Genomic DNA, 24,973 nt, shown 5'->3' with positions numbered 1-24,973 from the left:
GTTGTGAATCCGACTTGATTGTAGGCAATAGGCAATTAAAATAAAAAATGCTGATAAAGATCAATACCCAAACATATTTAGTATTCTGTTACTGTCTGTGAGACAGTATTCAGAGAACTTTAATTTTTTTTTTTTTCCTTTTTTTACATAAGCAATGCAATAATTAGCAGATAACTAAAATCAAGACACAGGGAAGCTCTATTTTAGTCACAGCTGAACACAATTTGACAAAGGTCAAAGTTCGGTCTTACATGATCACACTACTTGCTCAAACCATGTAACCAGCAGAAGACTCATAACTACCCGGGTAATATGACTTATATATCTCTGCAGATAGAAAAAAAAATAGGTCAACTTCTCATTCTGGCAATATGACCTTACTAAGATATGACTTTGGCATCTTAAATCCATGCAGACTGATCTTGATGAGCACAATTATTAATAAAAGATGCACTTACATCTTTTTCTAGTATAAATACTAGAATAATAGCATAATAAAGTATAAACACTATTAAAAATCTCTGCACAAACACACATATACTGTACATATATGCATTTTTATATATAGCTAGATACACATACATATACATACAGATACCTTTATCACAACTGCTGCCCATCTCCAGCTCAATTGCCAGACTTAAAGGAATCCAGCTTCACAAAACATCCCCCAACACGGGGAGGGAAAAAATCACTTCCTAGCAGAAAGTCCATTGTTATCTTCGAAATCTTAAAGAAAAGGAGTAAGCCGTGACTCCAGACAGTGACATTTTGACTCCTGCCGTTTTCCTTTCAAGAGACAGATGCAGCTTAAACTTCCATTTCTGGCCGCCTGGCCCTGGGGATCCGTGCTACTTCCACTTAAGAGAAAGCTGGGTCTCTACATTCCCCCTCCCTTCCCACAGCTTGCAGAGAGCAAGTGAGCGAGCAAGTGAAAGAGAAACACACAGGACTGCAGCTATTCAATCAATCGCTCCGACTGCACATCCTCATTAGTTACTTTCAGGCTATTAACAGACGCCCAACTGCCGGCTTCCCTCCGCTACAGAAAATTTCACTGTATCTCCTGATTCACAGCAGCAAAAAAGGTTTACAGAGATAGACAGCCAGCTGGTGCCACGAGAGCAGTGTTTTCCTCAAAATAACCGAAGAAAAAATGAGAAAAGCCTTCTTCAGGGATAACATTACTTGTGATGTCTTTGCATACCAGATTTTGATTTCACCAGAGTTATAATACGTATCTCCCATGGATGCTTGAAGAATGACAAAATGGAGCATACTGAACGAGAGGCTAAGAAATCTGGACCCTGCAGTATTAGTGTCTCACACTGTAGATATTTATCTTTTAAAAAACCAAACCGCTAACATTCAGCCTCTCAATCGGCTTGTAACCATCAATGGGGAAAGAACTGCTAAGAGGGAGAACAGTCTCCTAAACTGGGCAAACAAAATCTAACACACAATGTAGCTACCACTGGAAAATGGGCAGGGCACAGCTGCTCACTGCCGACCATGAGGATGATGCACAAGCCCTGCTCGCACCGACCAAGTAAATCACGGTCTGTCAAAGCTCACAATAACTGCGACAGAGCAATACCACTTTCGGGGAGATTTCTCCTTCAGCTGATAAGCAGCATCGGGCACTTTCTCTTACAGCTAAGGAGGCATCGGCTGTTCCAGTGCTGGAGGGTAAGTCCCTGTCAGGGCACCTTTAGAGAACAAAGCGCTTGGAGCAGGGCCAGTGCTAGACTAAGGTTTTTGAATAACGGTCAGTCCCATCGTCTCAGGAGCCTTTACAGAGGTTGCTAGTTTTATCTGAAGATGCGCTCTTTTATACTGCCAGCCTCCTCCCCCTGCCTTCTACGAAGGGACACTTATTTTCTGCAGCACCTGTAAGTACTGCTCTCCTAAAAAGAGCTGTATTACATAGGATTTAAATGATTGCTTCTGCTGTTCTCACTGTAAATGTAATGAAAGCAAATGGGAGTGATATATTCACTTGGAACTGGGGACTAAAGAGAGCACCTTTTATTTTACATCAAATAGTAATGCGTAACGTAATAGGTTTGGCTTTCTCCACTTCTCACACACAGGAAATCACATCAAAGCTGCTTCAGTAATTTAACACAGTCTGTTAACTTTGCTGAGTCATAAATGAAAACAGGAGCCTGAATTCCCCACTATTTTCAACAACAGGTTCTGCAGGAGGGACAGTTTAGGAAAAAGTTTAAGTTTAAACCAAATGGAGTTGAAAAGCTACAACAAGGAACTGGGTCTCCTTGCCTTCCCTCTCCCCCCACATCCACCCAGCAGCAATTCAAGTTCTCTGCAAATGAAACACTGAGATTCCATTGGTAAAATGAGTTTCTTCTATTCTCAGACCACCACAGAAGTGTACCAAATGGGAAAGCAAATATGAAATATTCACAAGGTGCCCGCAATGAACTAAAAATAAAACTACCTTTCCCTCTCTTCTCCTTCCAAAAAACAAGAGCAAATAAACAACATGCTCATTCCCCAGGAAGAAGACGACCTAGATACAGCAAAAATGTTGAGATCTGTTAACTGGAAATCAAAAGCTAAAGCAACCTGCCTGTAAAACAGTATTTTCGCTGTTGTGTTAAAAAAAACCCAACCAAAACCAAAACCACACTATACTGTCACCACCAGGCAAAAATTTAGACAATTCCCTCCCCTGCTCCACAAGTAATGCTAGAGGCTACTCCTGCATAATCTTCACCTGCTGTAAAAATCAATGCACCTCTCATCGGCTTAGTATTAAATTACAGCTGCTTTCTGCATTGCTCACTCTCAGGGACGAAGGCTACAAATCTGAAACCCTTTTCATCCATGCTCAATCTCGGGGGGTGGGGGGGGGGTGGGGGGAGGTAGGTGGGGGAAGGTAGACAGATCTTCCCCTTTTCAACCTTAAAAAGTAATCCATCAAACAAATGAGTTGTAAACATCCCCATGGGACACACTTAATTTATCACCTCATATATTGGTGATATGCAGCAATATTTATGTAAACAAGTATTTATGCAAATAAATATTTACACACTACATAGAAATAGTTACAAATTAGCTAAGCCAATTACTCAGCAATGGCAGATGCCTCTGAAGAGGGAACTGCCCAAGGATACAATGAAGGTAGGTCTCTCTTCACATCTTCATATTGCGCCACTCTCCACCCTCTGCAACACCAAAGCTTGTTTTGTTGGCCAGAAGGCAGGTTTGTGTAAGACAGGTGCCACTTACTACTATGAGCAATGGTGATGACTGACCTCCTGTGAAGGCAACCGTCTTGGCCACAGCAGCGTAGCCTCAATGACCTCCAGTCAGGATGTGGCTCTTGGGCTCGATCTGAATTTCCTACTGCTGGGTGCTCTGGCCACTTGAAATCCAAAACCTTGCTGTTGTGGGAATTTGTTTTCTACTGTGAAGAGCTTTTTCTCAGGGTGGGAGAAGTAGAGATGAAACAAACCTCCCAGCTTTGCAGGACAGTGCTTGCTACTCTATCTCCATTTTTCTGAATTAGAAATGGATTGGAGAAGGGCAGGAAAAACAATCAGGAACAAAGAAACATCCTCAGGTGTTAGAGTGAAAAGAATTAAGTTACTGAACTTGCAAATAAGGTCACAGAAACAAAGATTACAGGGGTGTCTGTGATTTTGCAAAGGGCAATGCAATGAAACTACTGCACAGTCTCAGTGGAACTTGAGTCAAGACTGCAGCACCTTTCCAGACTGGGCTTGTGCCCTCCCAGGACTGGCAAGAACATCTCCAGGTCCGAGTTCCTGCTTATGAAGTCCAGGAGGTGACTCTAAAGCAGTCCCAAAGACCTACCTGGAGATGCAAAAAAGGGGTAAGCACGCTGGCAAGCATAACTCGTCTGCCATTACTCATAAGGGACTGGTACTGGTCTCTGACACAGCGAACAACAGATTGGACCATCTACTCCAGACTGGCAGGTGCTACATTTCTGTAACAAAATTCTCAGCCTGGTCACGTTCTGCACACCAGCCTTTTATCAATTGTGACTTTTAGCAGTTCATAATAATCAATCAAAAGTCACAATCAATAATCAAAGTCACAATTTTATCAGTTGTGGCTTTTAGCAGTTCATAATAACACACAGCTTACTGCTGACCAATTACCCGCTACAACATCCTTCACTCTGATGTGCAAGAAAGATTTGGATTTGTGAAAGGCTACGTTTGCCATCCACTGAAAAAAAAAAAAATCATACTACTGACAAAAAATTAATTAATATTTCTTTCCCAAGACATAGATTCTGTTGAGAAAAAAACCGAACAAAAAATCTTTACTAGGAAGGGAGCAGACTGCTGGTGTATATTATCTACTGGTTGGGAAAATAAAAGAAAGATATAATAAGACTTCAGGGATTGGGACTTCCTTTTGTTTTGTCTGCACACATCCTGATATGATGGCACCTTGGTCTGCAACTAGAGGGGACAGAGAATACGATTCATTAAAAAAATAAATTCATTCTGCCTCTCAAGCCTAGCTTAATTACAGGCATTTGAAAAATACAAAGCTAGTTCAATACGAACAATTACCTATCCAGAACCAAGCGTTCCCAAAGACTGCCTCTCAGGTGTGCTTGTATTAAAATGTCCCCAGCTGAAACAAAACAAAACCCCACCCAAATAGTTTCACCCCCTTTATATAGCTACCTTGGCACACACACATTACACAATGAGAAAGTGGTAATTGCTGCTGGTCAGAGCATTAGCTGAACAATCAAACAATCCCGCCATTAGCCTCTTCTCTGAAGGAAGGCTCAATAAGCTATGCATACTATACCCCTTTTTTTAAGCAAAATTTGTCGTTGTTTTAAATGTTGTAGCACTCATGCAGCAATAGTTACCACAGTGGACAAACAATCTAAATATTTACCTTTTATCTATGCCATTTTAGAAATTCATCTGCCTGAACAGGTTATTATACATTTCAAATATGGTAATGCCTAGAGGCCTCTTACCAGGATGCAGCATTTTAAAAATAAACTTATAATAAAATAATTATCCCCAGATAAATAACCGAACCGTAGGGGGTGAAAGTAAGAGAGTATCTTGAGGAAGGATTTGGAAAAAAAATAATCTTTGTTATTGAAGATTTGTAAGAACGGGATAGACAAGTGTTTCTCTCAAAGAGGACAGACAGAAGACACCCTACTGGGGATGTGGCAATGGACTAGAAAGGACTAAAGGATTTCAAGGCCTCCTTCAGCACTATTTTCTACTCTGTCAAAGGCCAATTAGTCTTACGGATTAACTACAAAAGAAACACAGAACAAAAACCTGCAGCACTTGACTTTTTGTGACTTAGTATTTCTTTTACAAACACACTTAAAGAAATAATGGGCTCAAATCTAAGCTTGGAAGAGTTGGAGCACTTATGGGTTTGCTGTTGGCAGCTAGTTTCTGAAGATGTTATTCATAGATGTAACCACCAGTTGAGTGGTTTACTACAGAGACAAACAAACAGAGATTCAATATTTGTTTCACAGACAACAGGAGCTACAGAGCTTGTTTCTTACTTTACAAAGACAGTACACTACAACTTTTAGCTTGTAGGGCAGGAAAACAAACCAAAGCAGAGATACTGCCTTTCTACTCTGCTACATTTTTATTAAGTATTTTCATTGTGAGTTACTGATCACCTACCACAGTGCATAAATAATGAAGGTGGTTGGTTGACCCTGATGGTTTGGTCTCCTCCTATATGCATATATTAAAAAAAAAAAAAATTTAAAACCCAACATACCTATATATGTCATTAAAAAAAATGTTTTATATGCATGAATGAATGTTTATCAAGTGGGCTGCTAATTCAAGTACTTTCATTCCAAATAAACTGCTGTGTTGAGCCTATTAAAAAGGGATTATCTAATTCACTTTTAGAGCCTTTTAAAAATAAATAAGCATTTCAACAAGTACAAAAATTCAACATGCTCCAAGGCAGTTTATGATATATCAGTACAGCATATACATTCAGTAACACTATGGCATTCACAACTTCATTAAGACAGAAGAGACTATTTTGGTCTCATCATCTCTTTAGGGTTGTTTCAGAGCACTCATGTGACAGCACTAACGAGAGAGATCTTGTTGGGTGCAGTCAGTATTTACTTATGGTTTCTTCTACCCTGCTGAAAATACATACCAGCTGACAAAATTAGAGACAGTAATAAAAAGCAGAAAGATATAAAGCATTAGGATATATATAAGAAGGAACAACAAGAAGAAGAAATGTCTGAACAGCATCTTTCAGATGAGTATTACCTAATGAAATAGGAAGCCTCATATAAAAAGAAATAAAAATGTTAATGTTTTATCTTGGAGTAAGCATTCTCTCTCATTTTGCTCACTTGGGGAGAATTCAGACTTGGGCCCAATTCACAGACTGTCATAAAAATTTAACTAAATGCCTATGTAAGAAGCTTAGGGTAAAAGCAAACTCAAAAATCCCAATCTGTTTTAAGTCCCGAAGTCCAAGTTCGTGTTCTGACTAAAATACATTATGCAAATTCTACAAGGTATAACTTAAAGGAGAAAATTGAAGTTTGCAGTGATAGGTTTTCCACATTTATCAAGACAACTAGACAGAGGGAAAAAAATCCAAGAGAAGATACATCAGAGAGAATGCAACCAAGTCACAGTATATTAAATTGCACAAAAGCTACGAAGCCTGGAAAGTGAAATACAAAGGAAACTCTGCAAAGCTCACTTGCTATAGAACTCCATCATCAAACAACTGCTAGATACCAATTATGATCAAATACTCTCTCAGTCCATTAGCAGGGATTTTAAAAGAAGATACTGTGCTTTACTAGGGATTGAGGTGATCAGACAAGTCTTGCAAGATGATCCAAGTAAATATCAAAGATTTTTAATTTACAGACAGGTAATTCTGTTGGTGTTAGACACTTGCCTTGTGCTGGCATATAAAAAAAGTGTAATTGAATTAGTGCCCAGTTCAGAAGGTGCATAGCAAGCAACCTAAATGACAGTTTAAGTCACTTAAAAGACATTTAAATCATTGATTCCTAAAGGACTTTACAGTCTGAAAGACAAGACCCAACATGCAAAGCAGATGAATACACAGAGGAGGCTAGAAGAAAGGGCAAGAATATCATAGGAGATAATTTTTGTCTTCAAGCACTGACTCTCTCAATTTCTTTTTGCAGAATGTTCTGAGGAAACTGTATGTGGCATTTAGCGAGTACAACATCAGCTGTTATTAGACTGATGCATTCACTTTAAGGTGGAGGAACGAATCCTCCAGCTCTGCAAACGTGAGTCAGAAATGAAACAGATGTACGTCCCTAAACTGTTCAACATATCCTCTGCATGATGTGCATGGCCATACAAAATTTGGAATAGTTGCCCCTTTTTAACCTCCTAATGAATCAGCCTCTAAAGCCTCCCTTAATGGTTAACTCTACGCACAGCAATACAAATTGCCTGGACAACTGTGCCAACACAAGAGCAGACACAAGGAGCTACTGCACATGACCTGGAGATGCTGATGTCCTCGTTAGTTCCTAATGATCTTGGACTGCCCCTGCTAATTCAAATTACCTTGTGTTTGCTGCAGAGAGATTGCACACAGACAATTAACACAGATCAGCTGATGCATGGTAACTTGTTCCTGCAATGTAATTTGTTTAGAGGCTTATGACTTAGACACACATTAGTATGATATCAATATTCATTATACTCATTATTAAACAACAGCCTTGAGCCACGGCTTTCAAAAACCAATCTTTTTACTCTCTGCGAAAGGGCTGTGAATCAAGGCATTCTCTAAAAAGCGATCCTTTGATCTGGTTATTGGGATATTCTCACAAGTGACTGGCTCTTGGACACATCAAAGCTCGACAGCTCTTCCCTGTTCCTCTCAATGGGCCAGAAGGCTGCTCTAAGCTTCAGCACCTCTTGCTCATTATGGCAAGATTTTGCCCCTGAGCAATAAGAATTATTGTTATGGACACACAAAAAGAAAAAGTCCCAATGTACTGTAGGCATCCGAGGGATGTCACTGAACCTTAAATATGGCCTCAGAGTTAAGGCACCATTTGGGAACTGGTATCTCTTTTAAGATAAAAGAAAAAAAGATCATTTAAGTACTTGGAGGCAAAAAATGCTACCTTAAATAGCTCAGCTTTGCGACACCCTTCAGAGGGTGTCCTGTCCTGTCCTGTCCTGTCCACCCTCCAGTCTGAATAAATACTTCTTGGTGTTTCTGGGGTGAGATTTAGGAGACATCTTGAGGATACCTTGGTTTGGAACAAAATGTGAACGCAGGCATATATGTAAGTGGGGAAAAAAATGGTAGTCACTTGAAGAGCAGCACTGCTGCCCAGCCCATGCATACTCTTGTCCCTGTTCACATCTGGTGTGATATTCCCAAAGAAGGCACATAGCGATGAAGTGTTAGCAAATCAAAATAGACTCTGTGGGAGTCCCTTACTTTCCTCCCACATTCTGTACTGTTCTGGACCTGCTACGAGAACTGCTTACCATAGAGAGACTAGCGTGAACTGTATCTACTGAAAAGAGCACAGCCACACTAGGTACCTGCCTGTGGTCTGGATGGAGGACAACAAAACTGGGGAAAAAATAGCATCTGGATTGGCTGTCGCCTACTTGACTGACAAAGATCCGTAATGGTGACTACTGTATTGGGGGGGGGGGGGGGGGGGGAATATTATAGCAAGTATTATAACAAACATTATTTTAAATAGTCCCTGGAAAGGAAAAGGGGCACACATATCAAGCAGCCCGTCTGAGCAACTCACTACCTGGAAATTATCAGAAGAGAAAGGAAACAGACTGCATCCTGAGAACAACAGAAACCATTAAGGAAAGAGATGGAATGATTTGTGGAGATGGAATTAAAAGAAAAAAACAAATAACAGTTTGACATAGCAACAGCTCGAAGGGAAAGACAAAACAATAATCAGCTTCTATGAGTGAATTCTGTTTAAAATATTTTCAACATCTTACTGGTATTTACACTGGACTATAAATAAAAGAATAGTTTCAATTTTCTACCTGAATGCAGTTAAACTAACATGTAAGTATCCAGAAACAGAGCACAGGATTGTTTGATTGTGCTTCTTAGATTTAATTTCTAGGCTAGAGAATTATCTGATCCCGTGGCTGAAGTTTTTATTCTAAATGCATCGAAACATTTCTCTTAAGAAGAAAAACTTTCAGCAGTCTCCTCTGATTTATCTTACTACCATCACACAGTTCAGAAGTTAAGTTGTAGGCAAGCTGACAGAAATGAGTGGAAGTAGACTGAATACAGGGATCAGCTGGTCAAATGGCACAGAGAAGAAAAACAGACCAGTAAGTAACATTGTTTAGTCCAGAAACCATTTTCTGCATGGCACATGCCCATTTATAACTTGACCTTTGCCCAATGTGTTTGCAACTATTTCAAACAGATTGTAACCAAGTTTAATTAACAATTACATACCACTTAAAAGCTTTTAAAAAGAAATAACGTCAGGTAACTGAACGACTGAAGAAATTAAGCGCCAGTAAAAGTAGTAAAGGCTTCTCAGTAAAGTGTTTAAAAAAAAAAAAAAAATACAGTTAGTACCCTACCGTACCAAGAAACGAGAGAAGGCTTTTCTCATCTTCTGTGCTGCTATCCAGCCATTCGGCCACATCACCAGGAGAAAGAAGGCTCATTCTCCAGCCAGAAAACTTTTCCATACAGAAAACAGTAAGTGAACGAAGCAGGGTAGGAAGGGTGGGGAGGAGCTGATGGTCTTGGGATTCCAGTACTCCAGTTATTGTCTACACTGACAACATGAGAGCATGATCCTGCCCTGTTCTCTCAACACTACATCTGACAGCCCGTACTGACAAAGCAGGCATGGGTGGGAGCAGTAAGTGGGATCTGTACTTGTTGTCCCTTTGTGTCAGGTTTCAGTCCAAGCAGGAACAGAAAGAAGGCAAAAAAGGGGAGCAGGGGAAACCGAGGTTTTAAAATCCAGAAGAGGTAGCAGGCTATGATAGAATCAGTTTAAGTAAAAAGAAGAAAGGTCTCAGTGCTGAAGAAGCTCAAATAAGTCAGCACAATAGCTCATCAGCTAAGTGTAATATATCCCTATCATTCCTTATAGTGTTGGCTTTGTTTGTAGGCTCAGGTATTATGCTTTATGCTAAAAGAAAAAACAGCAAGCTTAGAGGCAATTTAAATACCCTCCCCATTACTGTAGAGCCTGCATTCCCCTGTTTACAAGCCCCTTCCTGCTCCAGCTATTATAACAGCATGCCAGCTTTTCTTACAATGAATTTGTTCATGCAATGGCAGGTTGATCAATCTGTGAATAGGAAGCTCCCACCCCTCCCTCTCCCCTCCTCCTGTATGGCGGCGGCATTGATCCGCAATAATGGAATCTGCTTCTGACTGCTAACAGCAGCATTAGAGAAAGGGGAACTGCTCCTCTTCATCAGCTTGAAGCAGCAGTCACAGCCCCGCTGGGCTTCAGCCTTGACTGCAACAGGGCAAATGAGAAAGAGGTAAGGAGAGAGCAGCGTTACTGGGGGTTCAAAGTCATCATCAACGCTAAAGGTCGGTTATTTATTTTTAAAAAAAAAAAAAAAAGGGAAATAATTCTGCTCTGTCTAGACAGTGAGCTTGCTCTGCACAGCTTTGCAATGAAGACTTGTCACTGTGACTTTATGAAGGGTCACATTTAATTGTACAGGATTTATAGCATAGGATTTATTCTACACAAAAGAGCATTTTACAGGTTTACACATGCACGAGCAGAGACGAATCCCGGTAAGTGAGGGACTCCTGGGCCCCACAAATCAAAATTGCCTTTGTCCTCAGGGGATGGAGCTGATGCTCTGATCAAACTGCACTCTTTAAAGAGACAGCTGCCTTTTGTTCACCGTTTTATGAACCTGTCTTTATTTTAAATAATTTATACAGTTGCCAATCCCTGTTACAAACTAGGACACTTGCTGACCACTGACTAAAGCCCAAGCCAAAACAGCAACAACAAAAAGCCATTAGATCAGCAAAGTGAAGAATTAGATACCAACCAACAAATGAAGAAAAACCAGAGCTATCAAGTCCCAGCAGGGAAGAAAATTCCAATTACTAAGACAAACTGTAGCAAGTATTGTTTGTGCAGGACAGATATTTTCATAAAACACCTGCCAAGCAGGGCAGATGCTCTACAGAATTCACAATTAATGAGGGAACACGGGACAGACAGTTCAGGAGTGAGATACCACAGCAGCATGGAAGACTTCGCTGAGCAGTCCTCCTGTTCACACTGAAAAAGCTCATGCCTCCACCCCCAATATTAACAGAGGGATAAAAAACCAGAAACATTTCCTACATAATATAAAATCCAACCATAGAAAGACATCAGATACATTTCCCATTTATGCAAAAAATAGCTGATTTTTTTTTTTTTGACAAAACAAGCTCTTCCAACAAACTTTACTCTGTGTGGGGGAAGATCACATTTTGTCCAACTTCTACAAGCAGAATCTTCTTTGAGTTAAGACTGTGCAAACTGATGATGTAATTCTACTTGCAGTAAGAATGGAATTACAGAACTTTTAGAGAAAGGATTAGATAGCTATTTTCTTCTATCTGGTTAGTCAATATGAAATAAGAATTTCATCTCCTGCCTTTTAGTTTTCTGTGAAACAAATATGGTGCCCCAAATCACCTGATTTTCCTTCCATTAAAAATTCATTTAATTTGCAATATTAACTATCAACTCCATAAATAATAGGTTCTAGAGAAAACAAGTTAAGAGAATTGATTTCCCATGAATGCTTACCAATTTTGCATCCTTTCTACGAGTACAGATTGTGTACAGATCCTGTTTTCCTCCCTAGCTGCCTCATCCTGTATCATAATTTAGCTTTATTCATCCCTTTCAATGTACTGTAATGTTCATGAAAACAAGGGAAGTATATTAAATATCAAATACAAATACTTATTAAAGTATTTTAAAAAATGGGAACATTAAAAACTTTGTAAAAAATGAAGGCAGAATTGGCAAAGACTTCAGGCAGGAAGATGTAACTAGGAACTGAAATGGCATTAAAGTTTTTCATATGCAGACCTCTCCTGTGCATTAACATTCCTGGGGCAACACACAGAGGGGGGGGGAAAAAAACCTGCATAAATACTTCCCTACTATTTATGTCCTTTTTGTGTGGTTTAACAGGACACAATATCATGCAGGAATCCCATCTGCAATGGACTGTCAAAAGGTAGAGATACACATCAAGTCCTTGTAAGAAAGTAAGTCACAAACATACCCCCATTACAAATCCAGGAAATTTAAAGCTATAGATAGATGTAGAAGAACCACTGACATTTAGAAAGACCAAATCCATCAAATTTGAAAGTAGAAATAATGATTACAATCATCTGACCTGACTTGAAACACCTTTAGAACATCACCCAGTGACTCTCATCCATTCATTTGAGTTATCTCTATTGAACAAAGACACATCTTCCAGATAAAAGGACATCCGATTGTAAACAGACACTGCAAAGACATAAAGAGCCAGTTTGTTGTTGCCTTGGTAAGCTGTTCCAAGGGTTAACTCCACTCGTGCTTAGCAATTTGCTCCTTGGTTCCGAGAATGAATTTACTGAGCCTCATCTCCCAACCACTGGACACTGGTTGACATTTGTATGCTTTGATACTCTCCATTACCAAACTCTGGTATCAGAAATGTCCTCCCTGTTTACACCCTTTAAATACCTAGTTCCAAACAATCACTTGAAAAATATCTTGAAACTCCTCTGTAGCACTGATTTTAATTTTTAAACTTTTGCTGTGCAGGAAAACCAGAGACTAAACTTGCTCCACAACTGCAGGAGGGATGTAGTGCTGGTCTCCCACTAAAGCTTGCCACAGGCAGAAGAAACGCTGTCAATAGCTTCTTAAATGTCTTTCTCCATCTTAATGCAGGTCTTGTGCTCTAGAGCTTACCAAAAGCTTTCAAAAAGTCTTGTCCAAATTTTCCAGGACAGCCAGTTTTTGAGATAAGCTGCAAATAAGCATAAGAGGAATATTCAAAACATGACTAACTTATTTTCATGCTGTGAGACCTACCTACATTGGCAAAAAGTTTGTTGAACCCATGCAAATACAGATACAAATTGCTCTATCAACCAGAGTGGAAGTATGCAAAATGTGAAAATACAGAAGGGTGGGAGAGAGCAGCAAAGTAGTAATAAAAAACCCCAAACACGAGCCGTAAGAGGCAGCTAATCTCTTCCTTGAGAGACTGCCCTTTCCCAAAATTAGCACCAGTAGCCATACAGAATAGCAGGTGAAAACATGAGAAAACTCCTTCAAAGTGTTTGGGTTCATCTCTCTCACTCCTGAGTTCCAAAAGCAGACGAGTCCACAAGGCTGAAAATTAAACCAAGCCCTTATGTTTTGGAACCTCTTATATAAACGAGTAATTTTAAACTTGTATACATCCCCAACTGGTAATCCTTTGCATTACCATCAGCAAATGGCTTCTGCTTCTTTCTGCAGTTGTCAGAAATGTCACCCTCCTACAGTTACGATTTTGAAACCTATGAAGCTAAGCAGCTTTGCCATCCCGTGGATTTAAAAATCAGCATTCTTGGTAAGCGAAACTACACAGAAGCATGAGTGCTCTGATTTTTCTACAGGAATTTTAGTAAATGATAATTCATAATATATGCAGATAATAGAGCACAGATGTCTTCTGATGCAGATGCTTTGTAAGCACAAAGTTACGGTAGTATTATAAATCATAACGTATTAATGTTCTCTGCGTGAGGCACTTACAAGAAGAGGAAAAATGGATCTTACTTGCACTAGGGACAGACTCTGACGGACTGATTGATGGATATCGCTATAGTCAGTAGATGATATCTTCCCAGCAATATACATCAGACATTGTACACCCAAGTCATTCTTATTAAAATGTTTTACAGTTAATTTAGGAGCGAATAAAGACAGGATATTTACACACTTGAAAAATGAAATGCTTCCTTCAGAACAGGGGCACAGTGGGTAGGGAGAGGGCAAATTTTTTCACAAAAAGCAGGCAGGCAGAGACATATAAAATAGCTTGCTGAGGTTGCAGCACTAATTAATCCACAAGAAACAATAAACATCCGCTTCTCCAACTCCTGAATCAGTGTCATGTACCAGACAACACTACTCACCTCTACACTTGTCCATTAGGAAATGGGAAAAGTTATTTGAGTCATTTTGCCCCAGAAAAATGTCAAGCAGTAAAAACTTTCCAATCCCTTTCAATGCCACAGCACAGAACAAGCAATCTAGCTTGAAAATAAGTTTTCCAGACATCTAAAAATGTCAATTCTATATGCAAAAGGCTCTGTTTCCTGCATTAAATAATTTTAAATGTCTATCTATAACGAAAGTAATTTTACTTGGAGAAGTGGTATTACAATATAACAGTCTTCTAACCACGCTGTAATCTAGTTCAAGAGCATCCGGATGGACAAGGCCAAGTAACTCATTGTGTATTATGGAATCATGGTTGAAGGGTTCACAATTATTTTGTGACATGGATAACTTTTTGGCTTAAGCTACATAAGCAAAACCAGTATGTAATACCGTGATGCAACCCTATGAACAAGCTATGAGCAGCTGAACAAAATAATTCCATTGCAATATAAATCAATAGCAGATTTATGTCAGACATGAGAAGATGCAGATAGCCCTGTTGGAGCATGGAAAAGTACACAGAAAGGCCTTTTTATCAGAAAAAAAAAATTGATGGACACTCAAGTCTCTCTTTAAGCCAGTCCATTCTGTTGTGGAAAGTGAAACCGCACTGATGAAGTAGCAGCCGACACATACACATTATCGTCTAGTATTTTATCCTTTCAGACTGCTTAATGAAGTCATTTTAGCACAGTCAGTGATCTTTAGCACTCACTCTCAACAGCTCTCATCCAGCTGAAGATGACAACCTCTATGTGCCACAGCACTGATGCAATATTATCTTTTACCAGGGTAATAGTTCCCCTTACTTTCCAGAGTGAACACCAATATCCTTCCAAACCCAGCTGAGATCAGAGACGTTGACCTAGTGGTTACTCAGGAGGGAGGCAGAGCACAGAATTTTCTAAATAACAATTGCTAGAGCAGTGAGGAATCCAGAGGCAGCGAAAGCTGTGCCTGCTGACAGCCCGTAAAGATAAATAGGGACAGAAAGGCTCAAAATGAAGGTGAGAAAAACAACAAACCTTGAAGTTCTCTAGTATATAATAATACAGGCAAGAGCTCCCTTGTACAAGTGACATTTTAAATAATGTCAGGAAGCTATTTTCACACTTAGTTTTGACAGGGCATTGGAGACAAACAGGTCAGCAACTGAAATGAAAACTTAAACTAAACCTGAAGGGGCTAGCCTTTATAAAGCTCTTCCATGCCTACTGAGCCTCCCTAGCAAAATCATCTGGCCTCTTGGTTGGCTATTCATACTTCACCTTTATGGAAACCGAGCAGCAAGACCCTAGCACAAACACTTCAAAACCAGCTAAATACGTAAGTCTAGTCAGGGGCCTCTCAGACAAAAATCACTTACGACAGCTTACTTGGACACAAAGAACGACACTTAACCAGCACAGAAGTTGGCTTATACTTCCCTTGCAATATAAAGATACATCTAACTGCCTATATGAATCTAATCAATGCTTCAAAATCTTTTCCATAATAGCAAGCTATGTCTTAAGAGACCTCCCATTACATTGTGTTTCCTTGGTGCATATGAACTATTTTGAGTATACACAATATCTTAGAATTATAGACATGCTTTTCAGGTTAAAGAAAAAAAGCTGTCAGAAGCCTATGAAGCCACTTGCTAAGGAGCTGAATTTTAAACTACTTTTAAAACATCTTCAATTTTTCCATAATATTTTCCTCCTGAACATTCTAACACAACATAAGCAAGGTGGCTTTTTTTAGAAGGATGTCTGCTCCAGTTCCCTCTCTAGATCCCAGTCCCAGTATTGTGTTTTCCTGGCAAAAACTCATGCAAGACTGTAATGCTGTAGGGGCTGGAGATGAATCCTTCATGCTGCTGACTGTACCTGCCCATAAAAATTGTGTTGCTGAGTCTAAGACTATACACCCCTATACTTTTTTCCTCCAGGATGCAATAAAGAGATGCTTGAGGAGAGCAGGAAGACTGGGAGTCAAACCATCTGTTGAAGATCAACAGAGTGAGACATGTACCTGCACCCACACCACAGAGAATGTCCAGCGTTGTATAAGGAAAGAAACTTGGCTCTATCTAGAGGCCGAAGAGGTAAGCACAGAAGGAACCATCATGCTGCTCATGTACAGCAAGAAAGACTCAGTCTTAAATGATCTTTAAAAAATTACTGTAATTGAAGAATAGTCAAATTACTGTGATTTTGGTTCTTGGGCATGTTAACCTTAAGTAAGCCAGTTCCAAAAATCAGAAGAAATAGCAATAAGAAAGTTTTACTACTTGTACGTCAAACCATCCTGTTATTGTTGTCCACTCTCTCATGGAAAAACACTTCGCCAATGTTACAAAACAGTGACCTAACCCAGAAGCACTAAGAGCTCTGACACAAGTATTTCTGCTGGGGAGAACTGCTGGATTTTCAGGACTTCACTGATGAAGCAACCATTTCCCCCCCCCTCCCCCCCCATTTCCACACCAACTTAATTACGTTTTTGTACTCAATCCAACTTCAGGTATCCTCAGCATAGCCAAGGGATTCGGCTAAGTTATGCTGCTAGCAGTATGGTAGTTTGTAAGTATCTATTAATGACTACTCTAAAAACATTAAGCTAATTTAATTCCAAATTAGGGCCAGGACATTATTTACAGAGTCATCCACTCTGGAGTGCTTTCCAAACTGTGAGCCATATGCCTCATGTAAACAGACATCTTGTATTAAAATATGAATACATCCAGCTATATATTTAACGAGCAGTATGTAAAGACTACTTAATTTCTGATGCTGGTATTCACGCAATGACTTTTTTCCCCAAGAATGTGTTCATGAAGAATACCTTCTATATTCTTTCCCTCCGACCAAGAACATTGGGTGTTCGAAACAAAGAGCAGACCGAAAATGTCCTGAAAACATGGAGCTGTAAAAACAAAAAGCCCACACTTTCCCAGATTTGCCAAGCACAAAGATTGGTATGGAAGCCCTTGCTCAGTAACACTGTAAAAGTGACAGCTTGAAATGAATCGAGTCTCAAGCACTTCAACTCAAAAAAGGATTTCTGAGCTAGCATCTTTCCTAGAAATGTTATGTTAGTTCTAAAGTTATTTAGCATTAGAAATGTTACTTCAGTGCTAAGACTGAAAGAAAAATTAAGAAGCCTTGAGAGGTGCCAAACCTTCAAGAATGCATCAAGAACATGAAAAAGATCAACATTCAGGGTCTGATCCCTCACCCACTGAGCCCAGTTATATCACCTGCTTCACATATCTGAAGATCCAGCCCAGAAATCCAACAGCTCCTCCATCTTTTATAGTATGAAAGAGGAATGGGGAGTGATTTTTTGAACTTTGATACTGTGAGGACTGAAATCACCAGTCTCAAGTGATAACAGCATCACACCGTTTTTCTGAACAAGAATTTCTAAGAAATGCAAACTTCAAATATAAGTACAGCTTAAACATGACCAAGACAAAAGTTAACAAGAACGAACCCTGTTTTTGTTGAGCTACTGGAAGGAAAATAGTGTAGAGCTACTTTTTTTGCTGACGAAAAAAATAAATAAAAAAAAGCACAGCTTTCTTCCTTCTGTTCCCCAGACCTGCATCACCTAGTAGTAGTCCTAGAAAAGTCAACCTTGCCAAGCAAGGAAGCTTTGCTGGCTGTACTTCCAAGTCTCCAAGGTATTAAGAAGAAAAAAAGTAACTGAAACCACACTGCAGGCAGGCTGCAGTAAGCTAAGCACCCACTCCTCCCTGCCCTGTCTCTAAAGGCACAAGTCTTGCTTAAGCAGTTCAGGTACCGCACCACTGACTGCTATTTTACAGACGATCTTAAAGGCCCTTCAGATTTTATCTGTTCTAAATCATTATAGAGGAGCTTTATTAGAACGACAGACAAGGAGAAGCACTTAACATAGGATGGATTTATCAGAAATTATATTGGAACACCATGGAAAAACTATCTTTTAAATAATTCTTCCTGATAGGGACAGGTACAGTACAACGAGTTGGCAATCTGACAGGTTATTACTATCCTCGAGGACTCAACTGCTCGATCCTTTGCACTTCAAGACGCTGATGTGCTACGAATTGTCAGAAAGAGAAAACAAGCAGGCGGGTTTCTGGGGAAAGGACAACCTGCACTAAGCTGACCTCCAAGTTGTTACTGGGACAGCAAAGCACTTCCCCATGAATGCTGCAGTCAGGCATGAAAAAGGAAAAACATTTTTCTTGCTCACCCTGCAGGCCACATAGTTTGCAAAACTCATGCCTTCACAAGTGCTGAGTTTTGCCCAAATTCAGGAAAAAATGCAAGTGAAAATAATTGATTATGGCAGTTTTGTTGGAATACTGCCATCATTCATGTTGGTCTCCACTATTACTTTCTGACCTACTGTTTTTCCTTGGGCTTATACTCTCAACCGGAGCAGGGGAACAGTCAGGAATGATTTTTCTTATTTAGACTAAGTTATTTGGATGACACCTCTAACAAGCAAAAAAATGAAAGAACAACTTAGTGAGGGTTGGGGTTTGGGTGGTGATTGGTTTTGGTGGGGTTTTTTTTTTGCCTTCTATGACTAGACATGATCACATAGATAATAGAGAACTACAATCTTGAGAAAAACAGTTTCAGAAGAGAGAGAACTAAACATCTTACCATTCAGTCTGCAACATTCTGGTGCCGTCAGAATGATTAAGACCCACACAGATGGCTTCAAAGTATTTTGGGAAGCGATTCAACATGATCAATATATGATATCCCACTGACCATACGATTTCTTAAGCTTCTGGTCAGATCACATAGGAATTGCCACACCATCCCATCAACCTATTTACCCTCTTCCTACAAGGTTTAGTACAAGGTAACAGCTTTATGTAGCACTCCCACAACGAGTTCAACTTGCTTGTTTTCAGCACAAACTAAATACCAGCGATTCTTGCAGAGCAGGGTTGAGGGTGCTCTGCCAATAGGGAGCTTTACTCCACCCTGAGGTCCCTGCTTGCTCCCTTTATATGTCATGAAACCGCAGCTTTGCCGACATCATCAGGTGGGAGTTGAACTCTCCTGGATTAGCACAGACACACACACACACACACACACAAAAAAGACTAATTCACAGTAACCTGCACCTCTAATACCAGATAACAAGACAGAAAACCACCAACAAAAAACTGTTAGTGTCTAGTAGCCTGAAAACATGCAGCTTGCACTTACCAGGTATGCAGCAGAAAAGCAGGAGCATTCTGGAGAATGAGCGGTTATGACCAGCAATATGATTTCCTACCCCTGCCTATGAATCATGTGGTCTCCCTCCCTCTTACTACTCAGTTCCACCTGTGTTTATAGGAATACTATGTTAATCTCTATGTAAGCATCAAAATAAGGCAACTGCCAAAGCCCAAGGCCTTTCCAAACACTAGAGATCAGTACAAGAAAGGCAGTACATGGAGGGGTTTTTTTAATCTGTTTCCAAATTAGGGACCAAATTTACTGATGTAGCAAGGAAACACAGAAAGGTAAGAGACTGTATAGTTTAGGGAATTTTTACAAGGACATACCAAGTCCTCCATCTTGTGGACATGGGCTTAATTTCTGACTGACACTATCTTAAAGATTCTTCTTGGACACTCTGGCGGGAGTTCCCCTGAAGAATACAGCTGACATTTTAGAGTGACCTTAGGACATACCAGGACAGGACTTTAAGGGCATGAATGCTGTGAAAGCTGGCATTAGAGTTATGCTGTATTTTGCACATTTGGCATTTTTCCTGTAGCCATTACTCCTGGAATCAACCAAATGTGGAGACAATTACAGCCTCTATTCTAGAAAAAGGACCTAGCCTTCACAGTTTGAGTGTGACTGAGCTTGAAAATCTGACTGAAGCCTGCTCCAAAAAGGATCAAACAAGGAAGAAAATGAATGTTAAAAAAAAAAAAAAAATTTTCAATCTCCTCTTTTCTAAGCCAGACTTGCATTTTTAAATGCTTGTGGTTGGCGCCACTTTTGAAGGTTGCCCAGAGGCTGACTCTAAGCAAATGCATCAGCGGAGCTGTTTCATTTCTCTGGCAGGCATCCACGTCACAACACTGCCCTCCTAAAGACCCTGCCGAGCATGCTGCAGGTGCAAGAGAAGAAAAATACAGTGTTGTGTGTCATCACAGCAGATCCACTGCCTGACTAAGGAGCAGCACTGTTCAGCTATGGACGGAAACTCTATACAGACTCACCGTAGCTATTTGTAGCTGCCACCACCTGCTCAGATAACCAGTTATTACACAACTCTGCAACCCAATTTCTGCAGTTTTGTTTGCCGTGACAATTTTGGCACCATTTCCCATTAAATCCATAACATATATAGTCGAAGTCTGTCGACCATTTAACATGTGGAGATGATACTGTTGAAGCTGTAAGCACTGACTGTAGTTGCATCATTTGCTTGCTGACTTCTCGTGCAGATTTCCCTCTCCCTTACTAGAAGCAATCACCCATATATGTAGAAAATTAAATGGAAGGGGATCATTAGGTCTCCCTTCTGCCATTGGCCCAGTTTCAAATCCCACCATTATTAGCTCTCCTAAAAAACATTTGTGCTGCCTGATGCCAATTAGCTAAGAAATCTAGATAAAAGGAAGTATTCCCTTTGTGGAGAATTAAAGCTTTGAAAAGGGACGTACCTCTACAGGCTGGAAAATGAATCTTCTCTTGATGCCAACGAGCCATTTACAAATGCCATCCATACCCTGTATTTTGCTGCATCACAGAATTCTCTGACTTCCAATATTACATAGCTGGTGCAATACTTACTCCCAGAAACCAGAAAATAGCAAGGACCAGGTCAAGCCTCAGTATACCAGAATGCCCCTTCCTTCTGCTTATATACAAATGAAGCTGATTTGTTCCCATGAGCTTTAAAGAGCCATGACAGATCTTTCTGACAGAAGTCACCTCAAGTATTCGTTACAATTACACCGTTTTCCCCTCCCCACAGATTTTAGAGAGAGAAAGAGTGAGAGCACCCACAGAGTATCACATAAAGCTAGGCACAACATGAAGAATTTGCAGGAATGTAAGTTGCTGCTCACGTCTGCCTTCTAGAACTCCCCAGTATTGTATTTTTAATTCACTACCCTATTAACATGTTAATCATATGAAAGAGCCCCCAAAAGAGACAGGAAATTCTAAAGGGTGCCTCCTGGTAACCACCCCAAAATCACCTAAATGAAACTTGGAAGGGACCAGGATTGTGTTGCCTTGAGCTTTTCTGATTAGTTTGCCAAAAGGTTGCTCGTTTTTGAAAGAAACACTTTTGTCAAAAAAAAAAAAAGCTAAGGCAGAAGGTTTTCATTTTCTGATCATGTAATTCAAAAGCAGCTGCAGAACAATCTCATTGGTTCAGGCTAACAAAAACAGTCCCTCCAAGTCAGCAAATTAGTATTCTCCCTGGTCTACAGATGAGGAGGAAAATTACTAAGAAGGACTTCATAATCAGTACCTATTAAAGGCTGTTTCCAAGGTAGAAAAAATTTAACTCAGGAGTTTCCATTCCCAGTTTCCTTAGACAACATTTATTGCTTTTGTAGCTACTGAAAAATATCTAACTGTATCAAAAGGCATGAAATTTAAATGCTTTCCAGCTTGCTATCACTTAACAATACATTTTAAGACAAAAGCTGCTAGAAAAGCAAGCAGCATTACTAAGGCAGTGCCCTTTATACTGAAAAGAAAACACATCCTCTTGTTTTTATGAGCAACCTGTAGGATTCCCTGAACTGCTCTGATTTACCATCGCTTGCTGGAGGACAGGAAGGAAGGTTGGCAATATCATATGCTGAAAACATCACGCAATGCCAGCCACAAGTAAACACTGAGAAATATTCCCACAGTGTGCCCTTGAAGAATGATGTCTGGCCTTATCCAGAAATCCAATGTCATATAAAAATGTACTGACTTATGTTAGGTAAGTAAAGGCTTTCAGAGAAAGGCAGAAAAGTAAACCTAATGATTTAAGTAGCAATAAACTAGATTTTTAACTTTGAAAGCCATTACAAAAACTTGTTTCTCCTCTTTACATCTATATGATGTTTGAATACTAACATGTAATTTCTGTACTAGTGAGCAGAAAAGTACCAATAATCCACTGTTCCATTCATCACATTAAATCCATGTAAATACCTCTTTAAAAACCTGTGTATAAAACTGAAATAATGAAGAAAAGAGTTGATATATACATGCAACATTGAAAAAACACCTTAAAGTTTCTAGTTGCTTTAAGTCTAGTCACTTCAAATTTCCAGCAAAACACTTATGTGCCTCCTACCCAATCCTGCCCCACTGGAAATATTGCAGCAATACAGTCCCCTATTTGCATGGACTGTCAGGAGGAATCTCTCTCACCTGTGAACTGCATTCTGTGGTAATCCTAACACCTCTACCATGGTCCTGCCACCATGCCAACCAGAAAGTCAGGGGAGCCTCTGCACACTTCTCTCCCGTGCTCTGTTTTCTCTGCCTCAGACGGTTTGGAATGCAGAAAAGCCAGAGCTGAAGCCCAAAAGCCAGAGCCAAAGCCCGTCAAGCGCAAGGCGCTCTGTTCAGCTCCTTGGCTCGAGTTGAACAATAGCCGCCCTTCGATCGCTTGCCTTCCCTCTCAGCGTATGGGATGCACGCCATCCTCCCTGCAAACAGCGACATAATCTACCCAGGATGGGTAGACACTTCATTTTTCCTGGCCCAAGGGAGGGTGGGGGAGCTGAGAGACAGCACAAGCACTCAGGGTGGGGTGGAAGGGGGTGTGGGCAGGAGGAGACTCCTGTTAAGCAAAACCACGTCTGATACTGAGAAAATTCAGGGATTTCAAGCAGCTGACTCCAAGTCTAAAATCAGCTACAGGGAAACTTAAGAGGCTGATATCACTGCATACGCTGTACAGACTACAAGAAGCCGGTCAAGATGAAAACATGGTTTTGTCAGCTGAACAAGAAACTACGTCTGAATGTGTCTGACAAAACTGCACTTTATTTGAAGACGCTTCTCCACTTCAAATGTTTCTACAGCTTAGGAAATACACAGTACCAAAAAAGCCCTGGAGAGTCACTTAAACAAACAATGAACTTTCCCCCCCCTTTGTTCCCTGCAGTGCCTTTTCTTTTTTTTTTTCTTTTCTTTAAATTAAATCTAAGATCTATGGCTTTGAAAGTGAAATGGTGAAGTCTGATACCAAAAGCCATTTCCTGAGCTCTGTTCTTTTTTATTTTAGAAGTGCTGAGAGCTGAACTTCCAGGTATAGCATTGCTCTAAAATAAAAAGACAAAAGCTGTTCTTTAAGGCACAGAAGCAAAAACCCTACACAGTTTGGTTACTGCTGCCATCATAATGTTCCTTATACATTATAATGCCCCTGCTGAGAATAGTGTGTCAAGTTGGATCAGTTTAAAAGTCGATGGTTTGATTCCCAGCAGATCCCACCTGCCAGTCGGGGACCAGAGCAGACAAGCACACACACAAAAGGAATGCAAAGTTGTTCAGCCTGTTGCTAAACAGGCGAAAATTGCTCACGAAGAGCTAAGAGGCTGCAAGCTCTCCCACCTTCTGCAGTCCGGGGGGGGGGGGGGGGGGGGGCGTTGAACTAATTTACTCTAATTTTACTATTTTACTCTAATTTTGCCACTTGTTTGCAACACAATATTCTCTGATTCAGCCCTTTTTTCCTCTAATGCTACCCATCTCCTTTTTTCTCGCTGGATTACTGAAGATGAGCTTCTGTGCGTTCTCTTGGGCAACAACCTCGCACACCCTCGGTGTTTCCCCTGGAAGAAACAGTAGCTTTGGTCACCCTACCCCCTGCCAAGGCTCACGTGAGAAATCTGCGTGAAAAGCACAGCCTAGCCCTTGGGAAAGAAACTCGTTGAATGCCTGCTTAAACAATACTGACTGCAAAATAAATAATAGAAAATTATAATTGCTCCCTTGCCCTCTAAAGCCAATCACTAAACTACACCCAGGGATCTTGCACAAAGATTAGCACTGGAACAGAACAGCAGCACAAAAACCAGACACCCCCCCAAAAAACCTGCCACTAACAGCGGTATAACAAAATAAACAGTCCCTCTAAAAGACAAATTTGTTTGACCTGCTGCTTAGAAATGCCTAATTACCGGAAACAGTAGGGCAAAACGGTCTCATGATCTCAGTTGAGCCAGATTCTGCAAAAAAGCAGTAACAGCTTATAAGCAATTGCAATCTCCTCTCTCTCACCACCCTTGCTCCACAAAAACCCCAAATACTATGGTAATTATATAGAACGCTTCATTCCAGAGCACAGTACCAACTACACTTGCAGCACCACAGAAAAGCATCTCTCCTGAGGGTGGAGCAACATCAGATGATCCATGTATACCACAGGGCATGATAGAAAAGACGGAAAAAGTAAGGACTGGGACATTAAAGTTAGTCTGTACGTCTCTTCAAAGAGTTCTAATGCTTTTATGGGTAAATCTTGGCTTTTTTTTTTTAAAAAAAGTTTGTCTGATTACATTTCTAGTTTTTGTTTCCATGTTTTGCTTTTTCATTTCACATCATTTAGGAATCCTCTGTTTTTAAATCAGGTTCAAACAGAAGGGTTAAAACTTCAGATCCGGCTCTGAAATAAGGCCATAATCAGTCTGTTTCTTCCAAAGAAGCCATTTTTAGTGACTTGGAAGGGTTCAGTCCTGGT

The 24,973-nt window shown here is 40.2% G+C and overlaps 1 protein-coding gene across 4 annotated transcripts in view; it reads right to left on the bottom strand.

Annotated features, from left to right (window-relative positions):
* RASAL2 (RAS protein activator like 2) overlaps window positions 1–24,973 on the bottom strand; it is a 150,050-nt gene that overhangs the window by 56,444 nt on the left and 68,633 nt on the right. Inside the window, exon 1 of one of the 4 annotated variants that reach the window (XM_076339651.1) lies at window positions 22,654–22,712. The exons of 2 other annotated variants lie outside the window; for them this stretch is intronic. In XM_076339651.1, the coding sequence (XP_076195766.1) occupies window positions 22,654–22,666 (13 nt within the window). In that variant the 5' untranslated portion in view covers window positions 22,667–22,712. Of the gene's footprint in view, window positions 1–598; window positions 929–22,653; window positions 22,713–24,973 lie in introns of those variants that run through there. One more of the 4 variants, XM_076339650.1, reaches the window with a different exon arrangement.

The sequence above is a fragment of the Aptenodytes patagonicus genome, chromosome 5, assembly GCF_965638725.1.
Source record: "Aptenodytes patagonicus chromosome 5, bAptPat1.pri.cur, whole genome shotgun sequence".
In the NCBI taxonomy this organism is placed as follows: Eukaryota; Metazoa; Chordata; class Aves; order Sphenisciformes; family Spheniscidae; genus Aptenodytes; species Aptenodytes patagonicus.
This window is presented reverse-complemented; position numbering and strand designations above follow the sequence as displayed.